The sequence below is a fragment of the Durio zibethinus genome, chromosome 10 (genome assembly GCF_047325235.1).
Source record: "Durio zibethinus cultivar Kanyao isolate XHJ-2024 chromosome 10, ASM4732523v1, whole genome shotgun sequence".
In the NCBI taxonomy this organism is placed as follows: domain Eukaryota; kingdom Viridiplantae; phylum Streptophyta; class Magnoliopsida; order Malvales; family Malvaceae; genus Durio; species Durio zibethinus.
In genome coordinates, this window is record NC_143171.1 from 28,248,650 (window position 1) to 28,260,909 (window position 12,260).

Below are 12,260 nucleotides of genomic sequence, written 5' to 3' on the forward strand. Positions count from 1 at the left end.
TATAAATAGAACCATCAACTTTGTTAGCTCCATCTTCCTTAATAAGTTTCTCATTTTGAGCCAAAGGAGTGTTGACTGGTTTGTAATTTTTCATCCCAAACTTATTCAAGATTTCATTTGCATATTTTCTTTGACAAATGAAGATTCCTTGCTGGTATTGATGAATCTTCATTCCAAGAAAGTAAGACATTTCTCTCATATCTGTCATCTCAAAAATTTTTTGCATTTGGAGCTTAAAATCCTCCACAAGAGCAGATTTGCTACCTGTCACCAAAAGATCATCAACATACAAAGAAACAATCAACAGATCATTACTGTTAAAAACTTTAATGTACAATGTTGCTTCACTGAGGCTTTTCTTGAATCCTAACTTCAGTAAATGATCATCAATTCTGAAATTCCACACTCTTGGAGCTTGTTTTAATCCATACAAAGCCTTCTTGAGTAGATAGACTTTACCTTCATGTCCCTTGGTAACAAAACCATCAGGTTGTTCAATGTAAATCTCCTCTTCAAGATAACCATTCAAGAAGGCAGATTTGACATCAAGTTGGTATATTTTCCAATTTTGCTGAGTTGCTAAGGCTAATAGCAGCCTTATGGTGTCCAACCTTGCAACTGGAGCAAATGTCTCTGAAAAATCAATACCAAGCTGCTGGGAATAGCCTTTAGCTACCATTCTAGCTTTAAGTTTGTTGATGGAACCATCAGCATTCAACTTTGTTCTGAAAATCCATTTAACACCAATGATGTTTTTGTTGCTTGGTCTGTCAACCAGCATCCATGTTTGATTTTTCTCAATCAAACTTTGTTCCTTCATGGCATTCCTCCACTCTGAAAATTTGACAGCTTCTTCAAAGCTTGCAGGTTCAAGAATGGCAACATTTGATCTTTGATAAATATCTGTGAGTGGTCTGATTCCTCTCATATAATCTTCTTGATCTTGGAAGCTTATCATGTCTGCAGCAGTTTGCTTGACTGATTCTCCCTTCGACTTTTCCCAATTCCAGGCAGCTTGCTCATTAAATCTCACATTTCTACTTACAATCATCTTGCCTGTAAGTGGATTGTAAGTCCTATAACCTTTGGTGATGTTGCTATAGCCCAGAAAAATACATATTTCTGCTTTTTGATCAAGCTTGTCCCTTTTGATATCAGGAACAAACACATAACAGATGCTGCCAAAAACTCTGAGGTGGTGCATTGATGGTTTGCTTTCATACCAGGCTTCGAAAGGAGTGTTTCCCTTCAAAGCTTTTGTGGGCACCCTGTTGAGCAAGTAGACAGAGGTATTGACTGCCTCTGCCCAAAATTTCTTTGGAAAATTCTTCTCAAACAACATGCATCTTGCTATCTCCATGATTGTTCTATTCTTCCTTTCACTGACTCTATTTTGTTGTGGAGTGTAAGTTGCTGTCAGTTGGTGTTCAATTCCTACAACTTCACAAAACTCATTAAATCTGTCAGATGTGTATTCAGTACCATTGTCTGACCTTATGATCTTGATTTTACAGCCACTTTGATTCTCAATCCAAGCCTTGAACTTTCAAAATACATTTGCAACTTCAGACTTTTGTTTCATGAAGTAAATCCAACACATTCTGGTAAAATCATCTATAAAAGCAATGAAATATCTACTGCCATTCAAGGACAAGGTTCTCATAGGACCACAAACATCAGTATGAACAAGTTATAGTTTTTCAGTTGCCCTCCATGCTTTGTTAATTGCAAATGGCAACTTACTTTGTTTTCCTAGCTGACAGACTTCACACACTCTAGCACTGACTTCAACAGTAGGCATGTTTAATACAAGATCATTTTTATGCATGAAATTCAATGCATTGTAGTTGAAATGTCCCATCCTTTTATGCCATAAAGAAGATTCATCATGTGAAGTAGCATATGCAGAGGAGTTTGCTTCATGCCAATTCAAGGAAAAATATTTTCCTTTCATATTAACAGTAAAGAGTTCATGGCCAGTGGGATCATGAATTATGCATGCCTTGTCTTTGAAAACTAAAGAGTAGTTATTTTCTAGCAACTGTCCTACATTTAACAGGTTTTGATCTATTTTAGGCACAAATAGCACATCTGAAATGAGTTTGGTACCTGTTGGTGTCTCAACTGTCACTACTCATTTTTCTTTGACCTCTATGAAATCACCATTACCTATTCTGACTTTAGAGGTGCAGGTCTTGTCTAGTTCTTTGAACGTGTTGATATCAGATGCCATATGATGTGTACAGCCACTATCAATGAATCATGCACTTGAGGAGGTTCTGGTTCCATAGCAAGTTGCAACAAAAACTTGCTCTTCTAGCTGTTGTTGATTGTCAGCAACTCTGGCTTGTTGATCTGGCTGCTGCTGTTTTTTGTTTTTACATACCTTCTCTATGTGACCAAGCTGCTTACAGTACCTACATTGTATGTCAGGTCTGTACCAGTAATATTTCTCTAAGTGAGTGGTCTTTTTGCAGTGAGAGCAAGGTGGGAACTTTCCTTTCTTTTCATTGTTTCTAGAACCTTTGTTTCTTTGATCTCCTTGTTTTCTGCCTTTGCTTTCTGTTTGCATCTTGCCTTTCTCCTTGGCTGTAAAAGCACCTTCTGTTGAATCCTCTTGTCTGATAGCCCTTCTTTGCTCTTGAGCTTGTAAAGCATTGAACAATTCTGCTGGACTTATCTTGGTCAGGTCCTTGGAGTCTTCAAGGGATGAGATTTTTTACTCAAACCTCTTTGATAAGCTGACAAGAACCTTCTTTACAATTCTTTTGTCTGACAGCTCCTCACCAAGTAATCTAATCTTGTTTACTATCTTCATGAGTCTGTCATTGTACTGCTTTAAATTTTTAGACTTCTTCATCTTTAAGACTTCAAACTCTCTTTTAAGATTCAACACTTGCATTTGTCTTGTCTTATCACTGCCTTGAAACTCTTCCATAAGCACATCCCAAGCTTGTTTTGCAGTTTCACAAGTCATGATTCTAATGAATATGTCATCAAAAACTGAAGACTCTATACAGCTTTTAGCCTTGTACCTCTTTGCTTTTTCTTCACTATAATTTTTCATTTGAGTTACTATTGGATTTGCAGGAAGTTGTGGTGGTTTCTTCTCATTTTTCACCACTTCCCACAAATCAAAAGCACTCAAATAAGTCTTCATTTTGACAGCCCATATCTGGTAGTTCTCACCAGAAAAAATAGGAGGTGGAGGTATGGAGCAATTGCTTGAGGCCATTTAAGGTTGACAAAAACTGGCTGGTAAGTGTTTGATAGCTTTTCACTCAATTTTTTGGAACTCACAGGTCCTCTAAGACCTTAAAGAATGCTCTGATACCAATTGAAGGATTTAGAGCAGAGGAAAAACAAAAAAAAGAAGAAACTAATATGTCACTTGAAGTAAATTGGCTCTGCAGATCATGAGCTTCATTTCATTAATATATAGGCTTTAACATGTCACTTGAAGTAAAGGAGTCTTTTTATTTTTATAACGATCACCAAATGTGATCTTTTTTTGGTATTAAGCAGGGGTCTCTGGAGGTACAGCTTCTGGTAAAACGACAGTCTGTGACATGATCATCCAACAGCTTCACGATCACCGCGTTATCAGGTTCAAATTCAAGTTAACTTGTTACTGTTATTACTAGGGTTATAAATGATATATCAGATTCGGGCTTGGATAAAACTTGAATTCGATTTGATTATTAGAGTTGAGTTCGACGAGCGTTCGAGCTTTCTAATGTTCAGCTTGAATAGCTAAGCTTTTATATTTTAATAAATATTTTATTTTTTAATTAAAATTATTATTTTACTCATATATATATATATATAAGAGTTTGAGCTCCAGCTTGAGTTGGAATACAAATAACCGAGCTTGAAGCAGAGCGTAGGAATCGAACTCTTTTTTTTTATTTGATAAACGAGCTTAGTCAAATGACCTTGACTTTTATCTCTTAATCGAGCTCATGCTTTTATTTAAAACTTGATCGAGCTTTAGCTGAGTTTCAAGCAGCGAATTTCGAGTCGAGCTTGAGCTTGAGTTTTTCACTATATCGAATCGACTTAGCTTGATTACATCCCTAGTTATTACCTGAAATTCATCAAACTGTCAGCTTACATTTTCTTTTCTACGGATGCAGGATTCATTTTACCATGGTTTAACTACTGAAGAGTTAAAACGGGTTCACGAGTATAATTTTGATCATTCTGATATATTAATTTGGTGATGTTTGCTGATTTTGTTGTCTTATGTTATATTGAATGGTATTGTTTTGATTGTGCATTGGTTTTTTTTGGTGTTCGTATAGATGCTTTTGATACCGAGCAGCTTCTGGATTGTATTCAGAAGCTTAAAAGTGGGCACTCTGTTCAGGTCCCAATTTATGATTTTAAGCATCATCGCCAATCTTCAGATGGTTTTTGACAGGTAGTTAGTTTGTTCATTAATGATTCGGGAAGAAGCTAGGTGTATTCAATTAAGAACTTATAATAGTTGTTTTGGGTGTTTGTTTCAAGCTTAGAGTAATGCTTACACTTGCATTTTACGTTTTGTTTCTCCTTTTAGTTATTGAGTTCTTTATCTCTTTGCAAAAAATCTAAATTCATTGCTGATAATTCAATTGTTGTAATTTGGCGAACTTACTTGGATTTGTACCATACATAATCCAGGTGAATGCTTCTGATGTGATAATTTTGGAAGGAATTCTTGTTTTCCATGACCAGCATGTCAGGAAGCTCATGAATATGAAGATTTTTGTTGACTCAGGTTTGACCTCTTTTATCTAATTCCTTAGCATCATAGCATCCTCCAATGATTGGTGTAGACATTTCTCACTTATAATTTGGTGGAGATGATACATTCTTTTTGTTTACTTAAGATCTATTATCATGCATAGCTGTCAAGGTTAAACAACCCATAGCCATTGCTAACCGCTCAAAACAAAATCATATGTATCAATAACAGGAAATATAAGATTGATAGAAACAAAATTAAAATTAAATGCATATCAAGAAAAAGATGGCTGGTATCCATACTGATCTTGAAACTCATGTATAAAACAAAACTCAAAGTCAACTTGTGTATTAATTACTAACTACAGACCGTTTTAAGTTGCAAATAGCCTGCAGCATGCCAGCAAGCAGATGAGGAATTCTTAGCAATGGTAGTTTTACGAAAGCCAATGCAGTCAATTCAAGGAAATTTTAAATTTGTGTTCTTAGAACCACAGGGACTGTCACCAACAAATTACTCAAAGAAAATCATGGCTTCACCTAGTTGAATGAGTTTGCATGCATTTGTGTGGGTTAAGGTTGCATTGTCTATGGTGCATCTGTTGTTTTTTTTCTCTGAGCATGTTTTCTTCTTTCATGCTCTCATGGGTTCGAATGGTTCTTTATTTTATTTGGCAATTTATTGTAGATGGTGATGTGAGGCTTGCTCGTAGAATAAGACGAGATACAGTTGAGAGGGGTAGGGATTTAAATTCTGTTCTTGAACAAGTAAGCCTATTTATACCATAATTTTCTTTGTAATTTAATTTAATGCTTGAAAAATTAGTCCTGAACAAGCATAAATCTCTGGGGTTAAATTTATGCTTACCATGATATGCAACATTGTTTAATTTACTTGTTTGGTAATTGGTGTCATGGTGTGTCAGTTTTATCGAAACACTACAATGAAAATCCAGAAGAAAAACAGGGGTGAAGCCTTGGGAAAGATGATGCTACTCGGCTAACCAGACAGCCTCACATTTAATTTTCTCAAACATTTGTGTAAAAAGTAGGTACAAATATTTGTGTAAAATTGGTTGTGGCAATGGGTGATCTTATTATACCGTTTGATAACACTCAACTAATTTTGGCCAATATCAAATTTATTCTTTATTGATGAAACCATTGATTTAGCCCTATTGTCATACAAAGCATTGCTGATTTTGGTCGATAAATTTCCTCATTTTCAAACAATGAGTAGAAAAAGGCTTCAAGATATGTGGCTATAAGCTGCATGAGTCGTTACCTTATTTGAAGCATGTTCATTGATGTGATCTTCTTAGCCGAGCTAAGTTTAACAAGACAAACAACATTAGCCTTTCTTTCATATCATCAAGGAACTTGAAGTAGACACGCCTCCAAGATTTCTTCACCATTAAAGGGAAGCACACTCCCCAAAATCCCACAACAAATCCTGGTCCCATGCTGATATAGAACCACACCATTTCGTGGTCATCTCCGTTTTCATTGTCCTTGTTCCTAACATCAGGAGAAGTTGATGATTCATCATCACCATTGCACCTGGTTGGCAGTGGTGGCCCACAAAGTCCACTGTTACCTTCATAAATGGATGGATCGTTGAGGGTTTGGAACTGGTTGGCTGACGGAATTTTACCAGACAGGTTGTTGTACGAAAGGTTCAAGTGATTTAAGGAAGTTAAGGAGACCATGCTTGGTGGGATCATGCCAGAAAACTGATTTCTTGAGAGGTCGAGAGTCTCAAGCCATTTCAAGCGACCAATACCTGATGGTATCTTTCCTGTCAAATGGTTCATTGACAAGTTCAAGGTGCCCAATCTTAAAAGATTTGTAAGCTCTTCAGGAAAATCTCCAGATAAGTTATTGCTTGAAAGGTCTATGCTGTTCACAAGAAACAGATTGGTGTCATAAAAGAGATCTCTTCCCTTTGCCACAACCCATAATTGTGCCTCATATCTCGTATCATTAATAATGCTGGAAAATCCACTCATATTGCCAATACAGCGAGGAATCGATCCTGACAAATTGTTATCTCCCAAGTTCAGTATATGGAGAAAGGAAAGATTGCATAGCTGTATTGGAATATCCCCAGTGAACAGGTTTGATCGTAAATTTAGAATCAGCAAAGATGGCATAGTTTCTCCGATCCATGTTGGAATCTCTCCAGAAAGCCTGTTGTTTCCAAGATCAAGATTTTCCATGATTGTGCAATTCCGCAGGGTAGGTGAGAGTTCCCCAGAAAGATTGTTTGTGCTCAGCCTCAAGTATCTGAGTTCAGTCAAAGAACCCAAAGAAGGAGGTATATTCCCAGATAAACTATTGTTGGACATATCAATAAGATACAAGGCTGACATGTTATTCCAGATATCCGGAAATTTTCCAGTCAACTGATTGTCTGAGATAACAAAAGTCACCAAAGAATTCAGATTTCCAATGGATGAGGGAATAGAACCACTTAAGGAGTTGAAAGAGAGATCAATATCAGCCAACATGGGCATTCTTTCACCAAAATCATGAGGAATTGGTCCAGAAAACATATTATGGTCAAGATGAAATGAACTCAAATTCGATGATAAAACTAGCAGAGGGCCTGTGAAGTTATTATAGTTCAAAAATACTATACCTTGAGGCCTAAACTTTATGGAGCTTGGCACTGCACCAGTTAACTGATTGTAACTGAAGTCCAGCACGTCGAAAACCAAATCTAGCTTCCAAAACCACTCCGGGATGCTGCCTAAGATCCCAGCATTCCACACGCCTACATACTTCAGCTCGTTCTGATTTCTTAGCCACGCAGGAAATTCAGGGCCTACAAGGCATGATTTGAGGTTTATATATCTTAATTTGAAAGGAGGAACCCAATTCGAAGTCACATTGAACATCAAGGTGATGTTCCTAGAGTTTTGAACAATTGATAACTCCTTTAAGCTCGTGAGATTGGAAAAGTGAGCTTCTGTTAAAACGCCCTCCCATTGATTACCTTTGATTTCTAATGAGACTAATGATGAGAGTTGTCCTATGGTTGTTGGGATTGTTCCTTTCATTCCATTGTCGGAGAGATCGAAAAACTCTAGTGAAGACAAATTCCCTATGGATTCTGGAATGGAACCGACAAAGTAGTTGTGCACGAGAAGAAGATATTTTAAATTCCACAAGTGTCCCAAAGAATCAGGAAGAAAGCCACCCAATTCATTGTAACTCAACTGCAATGACTCTAAGCTACGATTGTTGCATTGAGACAAGCCACTGGTAAATTCTCCAATATCACCGCTAATCATATTGTAAGAGAGATCAAGCACACGCAAATTGCAAAGGTTTCCCAAATTTCTTCTTGACAACTTGCCTTCAATGAATGAATTTTCAGACAGGTCAAGGTTTTGAAGAAAGTTCATGTCTGCAAATCCATCTGGAATTTCGCCTATAAGACTGTTAGAGCCGAGATCAAGATACTGAAGACCACTGATGTTAAAAAGCCAAGTAGGTATTGAGGAGTTGAAACCATTGTTTGAGAGATCAAGGACGGCAAGGGATGAAAGGTTAACGAGGGGAAGTGAGAGAGGAAGAATGGAAAGTCCACAAGCTGGTAAGTGCAGCTCCTCTAATGAAGGAAACATGTTGACAGCTTCAAGCCAGTATGTGCTGGTCATACTAAGATCAACACTTCCCAAATTTAGGTGTTTCAAATTAGAAAGGGTTGATAACCAATGTAAGTCATTCTTGTTTGAGTCAGTAAAACAAGAATTGAGATCAAGATAGCGCAAGCTTGTAAGGTTTCCCAAAAATGAAGGAAGAGATCCACCAAAGGATGCACCCGAGAGATTGAGGTATCTCAAAGTCTTGAGTGATCCAAAAAAGTTTGGAATTGAGACTCCTCCAAAGTAGTTCATACTAAGGTCTAAGTACTTCAAGTATTTCAAATCAATCAAAGAAGGATGTATCTCACCGCCTAACGCATAAGCTGTTGCATCTGATACATCAGGATTACTGGAATACAGGTTGGGAAGTTTGAGCTTGGTGACATGTCCAAGCTTGTCACTGCACCGTACACCAGCCCAGCTACAGCAATCTTCACCTTTCCAAGAAGAGAGCCGCCCTGAGGGATCGGTGAGACCTTCTTTGAAGTTGAGAAGAGCTTTTCTTTCCATTGGAATGCAGCTAACATTTTGACTCACACATGAACCAAATTTAACAGTTTCGAGGTAAAGGAACTCAGAAGAGAGGATCAAAATATGAGAAAAACACCAGATAGAAGATCTGGTATTCGCCATGTCTTTTGCAGGTAAAGAAAATGAATAGATGCGCTGTTGAGCTCAAGCTGTTTATATAGGGGAAAAAATAAACGAATATTTGAGTTGGCTCAAGTCAATGTCTTTGTGCTGAACCATTTGAGAAGCCCATAGCTTTCTCAGTCCAGCTGTCTCATACAAGTAGGTAAGATTTGTTCTGTCCAATCATTCTTAACGTAACAGGAACTTCCATTTATTCTCTTTCCTTTTTAGGGCAAATAACCATATAAAATATTGTCAAACTTTCCATCCCACTTGTTCTTTTCTTTTTTGCTTTTTGGGTGTTTTGCCTTCTAAGTCTGGAAAGAAATCCAACTTGTTTTCAAACCAGAGAAAATGAATATTGCAGTCCAGTCAAATTTGACGGCAGTGGTTCAATGCTGAAGTCGCCATTACTGAAGCCGAATGAAGGCTTCCTTTAATTTTATATTACATGCGTATCTCAACCAAAGATTTAAATAGAGGTTGAATAGTGGTATAACGGTCATTATTTCACAATTATGTTATTATTTATCACTGTTATTAAAAGAAAAAGAAAAAAATTTAAATATCATTTATAGCAAGCAAATCACGATTGCAAATTGTGGCATACCGTTTAATAGCGATAATAGCTGCTATTATTTGCTACTTATTTTTCATTCAAAAATTTAAAAAATATATTTTATTTGACTCTAATTAAAAATTTAAAATAAAAAAGCAAGAAAAAAGATAAACATCAATTTACAAATTCAAGAAAAAAAATTTTTATAAAATTTAAACTTTCAAAAATATCAATTCTCTCAAATTCAACTTCAATTAAAATTAAGCATATACAATTTAAGGTAAGCAATTAATTCGACGCTCAAATTATTTTTTTTTAATTTTAAAATTTATCATAATTTTATGTGTTTGGGATTGAATTGAGAGCAAGAGTTGTTGAAACTTAAAATAAAAAACAGGAGATGAGAGTAAGATTTGAGGTTAAAGAAGACAAGCAGATAGCATACACAAAAAAAAAAAAAAGAGCTGAGAGATAGGGATGAGGATAAAGGTTTAGAGAAAAATTTATTGAATGTAAGATGAGGGGATGAGAAGTTATGGGATCTGTATAATTTAGTCAAGAGATAAAAGAAATAGACTTTAGGCTATTGTTGTTGAGGATTAACCTCAACATGAAGGCTAACAAGTTTGATTACTGTAGACCCATAAAAAGCAATTCTTTTTTTCCATAAATAGTAATGTTCTTGTTTAATTTATGGATATTTAATCACTTATTAGTTAATTTATGTATAATATAATTCAGTAATAATTTGATGAGTACGATAATTAAATAATTAAATATATTATTCGTTATGATTATTTATTTTTCATATATTTATTTATCTTTTGTTATTTACTAATTATCGTATGAGTAATATTTTAAACATGAATATTTTATTATAAATATTTTTTTAAAATAAATAAAACATATGATATGATATAAATTATTTTAAAAATCATAAATTAAGAGTTTTTATGATTAATAATTAAAATTATTAATAATTTAAAAGAATTTACAATCGTAATCACTGTAACGATCATGAAAATTTTTATTATATTCGTAACTATGATAAATATGATGCGATAAAAAATATGACTGCTATACACAATTTAAATATATGATCTCAACTTGTTCATCGTCCTTCCACAGGAAACAGAACCTGTGGACCTGTGGTTTCCAAAATTTCCTATGGAAAAGTTTCCAACTTCCATCTTCCAAGTAAGGAAAGTGTGAATTCTTGGCATTTAGGGTGGGGGGAACAGGGTTGTACCCTTCAGTGTTTAATTTCTTGCAAATCCAACAAAGGCAGCTGATTGAAAGGCTGAAATCGACACTCACCCCAACACCAGTTGTTCCAATAAGATTGATCGTCTTTCTTAAACTTTCTTAAATACTACATTACTGGAAATACAAAGATGATCAAACAAATTCATTTCTGTAAGAAATTTGTAGACTATTAATACAAAGTTAATACCCCAAAATAGTAATATTTAACCTGTTCCTGTTTTTGGAAATTAATTAACCCATTTGTAATTTTTTTATTTTTTTTATTACAACTAGATTCAACTTGAAACTTTCAATTTTGAAACTAACTTTATTATTATTGCACTTACTGTTTATTGATAATTCATTTGTAAATTTAATAAAAGGTAATTTGATTATTAATTTAAAGATATAATTAATAGACAATGCCTTTTTTAATTTTAATTACTAGAAAATAAAGAAAGCATATAAACTATACAATGCTTCCCTTGAAAAAAATTATTAAAAAATAATTAAAAATATCTTAAGTGTTACACATTTCTAAGCAGGGATGGATCTAGGATTTCCAATAAGTGGGGGCAACTATTTTAACTTAATTTATTAAAATTTTTATTGAAAAACAAATTAATATGAAGAATTCCGAACAAATTAACATGTATAACAATTTTTTCTATAAAATACAATTTTGTATGTCATAAATATAATATTTGCGTAACTAAGATTAACTGTTATTGACGAATATAACTTAAACATTATAATATTATAATAAATCATTTTTCGACATATGCATGTGTAGACACATACATATATAAATATGTATATATATTTATTTAATACAATTTTACCTATAAAATTTTTAATTATAAATATAATGTGAAAAAAAAATCAATATTTTCAATTTTATCATCTATTTTCATTTCTTACACATTATAATTTGAAGAATAACAAATGTTTATTTTCTTATATACAATGAAAACAATATTTTTTTACGTTCAATGGAAAACAAAAATGAAGATATAAATCTATGTTAGTTAAAAATTATTTTTTATTTTTTATTCTTATTAATTCACTCTGAATGAATTTTAAAAGTTATTTATTTATTCTTCTTCAAAATTAATGTACATATATGTTATAATGAAATTGTTTATCACTCAAAATATAAATATTCAATTACTAGATAAACAATAAAAAAATTTTTACTTGATCCTCAATTTAATGAGGGTAAATATGATAAAAAAAATTTTGATAGGGAAAAACTTAAAATTTCTAAACTTTATGAGACTTTTCTATGACAAATTCAAAGAAATTTAGTGTGTCAGTGGGGCGGCTGCCCCGACAACCCCATGTGTAATCCGGTCCTTTTTCTAAGTCAAGTCTATGTTTTGTTTCAAAAAGTCAAAAACATTTTAAAAAAATTATAAAACTATTTGTAAAATTATTTCAAT

At 34.0% G+C, this 12,260-nt stretch overlaps 2 protein-coding genes and 2 long non-coding RNA genes across 4 annotated transcripts; 2 read left to right on the plus strand and 2 right to left on the minus strand.

The window, feature by feature from the left end:
* Positions 1 to 826: 826 nt before the first annotated feature.
* On the plus strand, positions 827 to 2,230 carry LOC149516646 (uncharacterized). Its single transcript, XR_016345990.1, has 4 exons — positions 827 to 905; positions 1,011 to 1,069; positions 1,159 to 1,289; positions 1,515 to 2,230. It is a non-coding gene; the product is annotated as an uncharacterized LOC149516646 (long non-coding RNA).
* Positions 2,231 to 2,260: 30 nt separating this feature from the next.
* On the minus strand, positions 2,261 to 3,235 carry LOC111300064 (uncharacterized). Its single transcript, XM_089766313.1, has 2 exons — positions 2,788 to 3,235; positions 2,261 to 2,700 (listed from the first exon to the last, which is right to left on the minus strand). The coding sequence occupies exons 1-2, from the start codon at positions 3,233 to 3,235 to the stop codon at positions 2,261 to 2,263; spliced, it is 888 nt and encodes a 295-aa protein (XP_089622439.1).
* Positions 3,236 to 4,201: 966 nt separating this feature from the next.
* LOC149516647 (uncharacterized) lies at positions 4,202 to 5,740 on the plus strand. The gene is made up of 3 exons (XR_016345932.1): positions 4,202 to 4,423; positions 4,666 to 4,762; positions 5,417 to 5,740. It is a non-coding gene; the product is annotated as an uncharacterized LOC149516647 (long non-coding RNA).
* A 112-nt stretch (positions 5,741 to 5,852) lies between these two features.
* LOC111291658 (receptor-like protein EIX1) lies at positions 5,853 to 9,231 on the minus strand. Its single transcript, XM_089767124.1, has 2 exons — positions 7,370 to 9,231; positions 5,853 to 7,141 (listed from the first exon to the last, which is right to left on the minus strand). The coding sequence occupies exons 1-2, from the start codon at positions 9,012 to 9,014 to the stop codon at positions 6,030 to 6,032; spliced, it is 2,757 nt and encodes a 918-aa protein (XP_089623250.1). The 5' UTR covers positions 9,015 to 9,231; the 3' UTR covers positions 5,853 to 6,029.
* Positions 9,232 to 12,260: the final 3,029 nt, after the last annotated feature.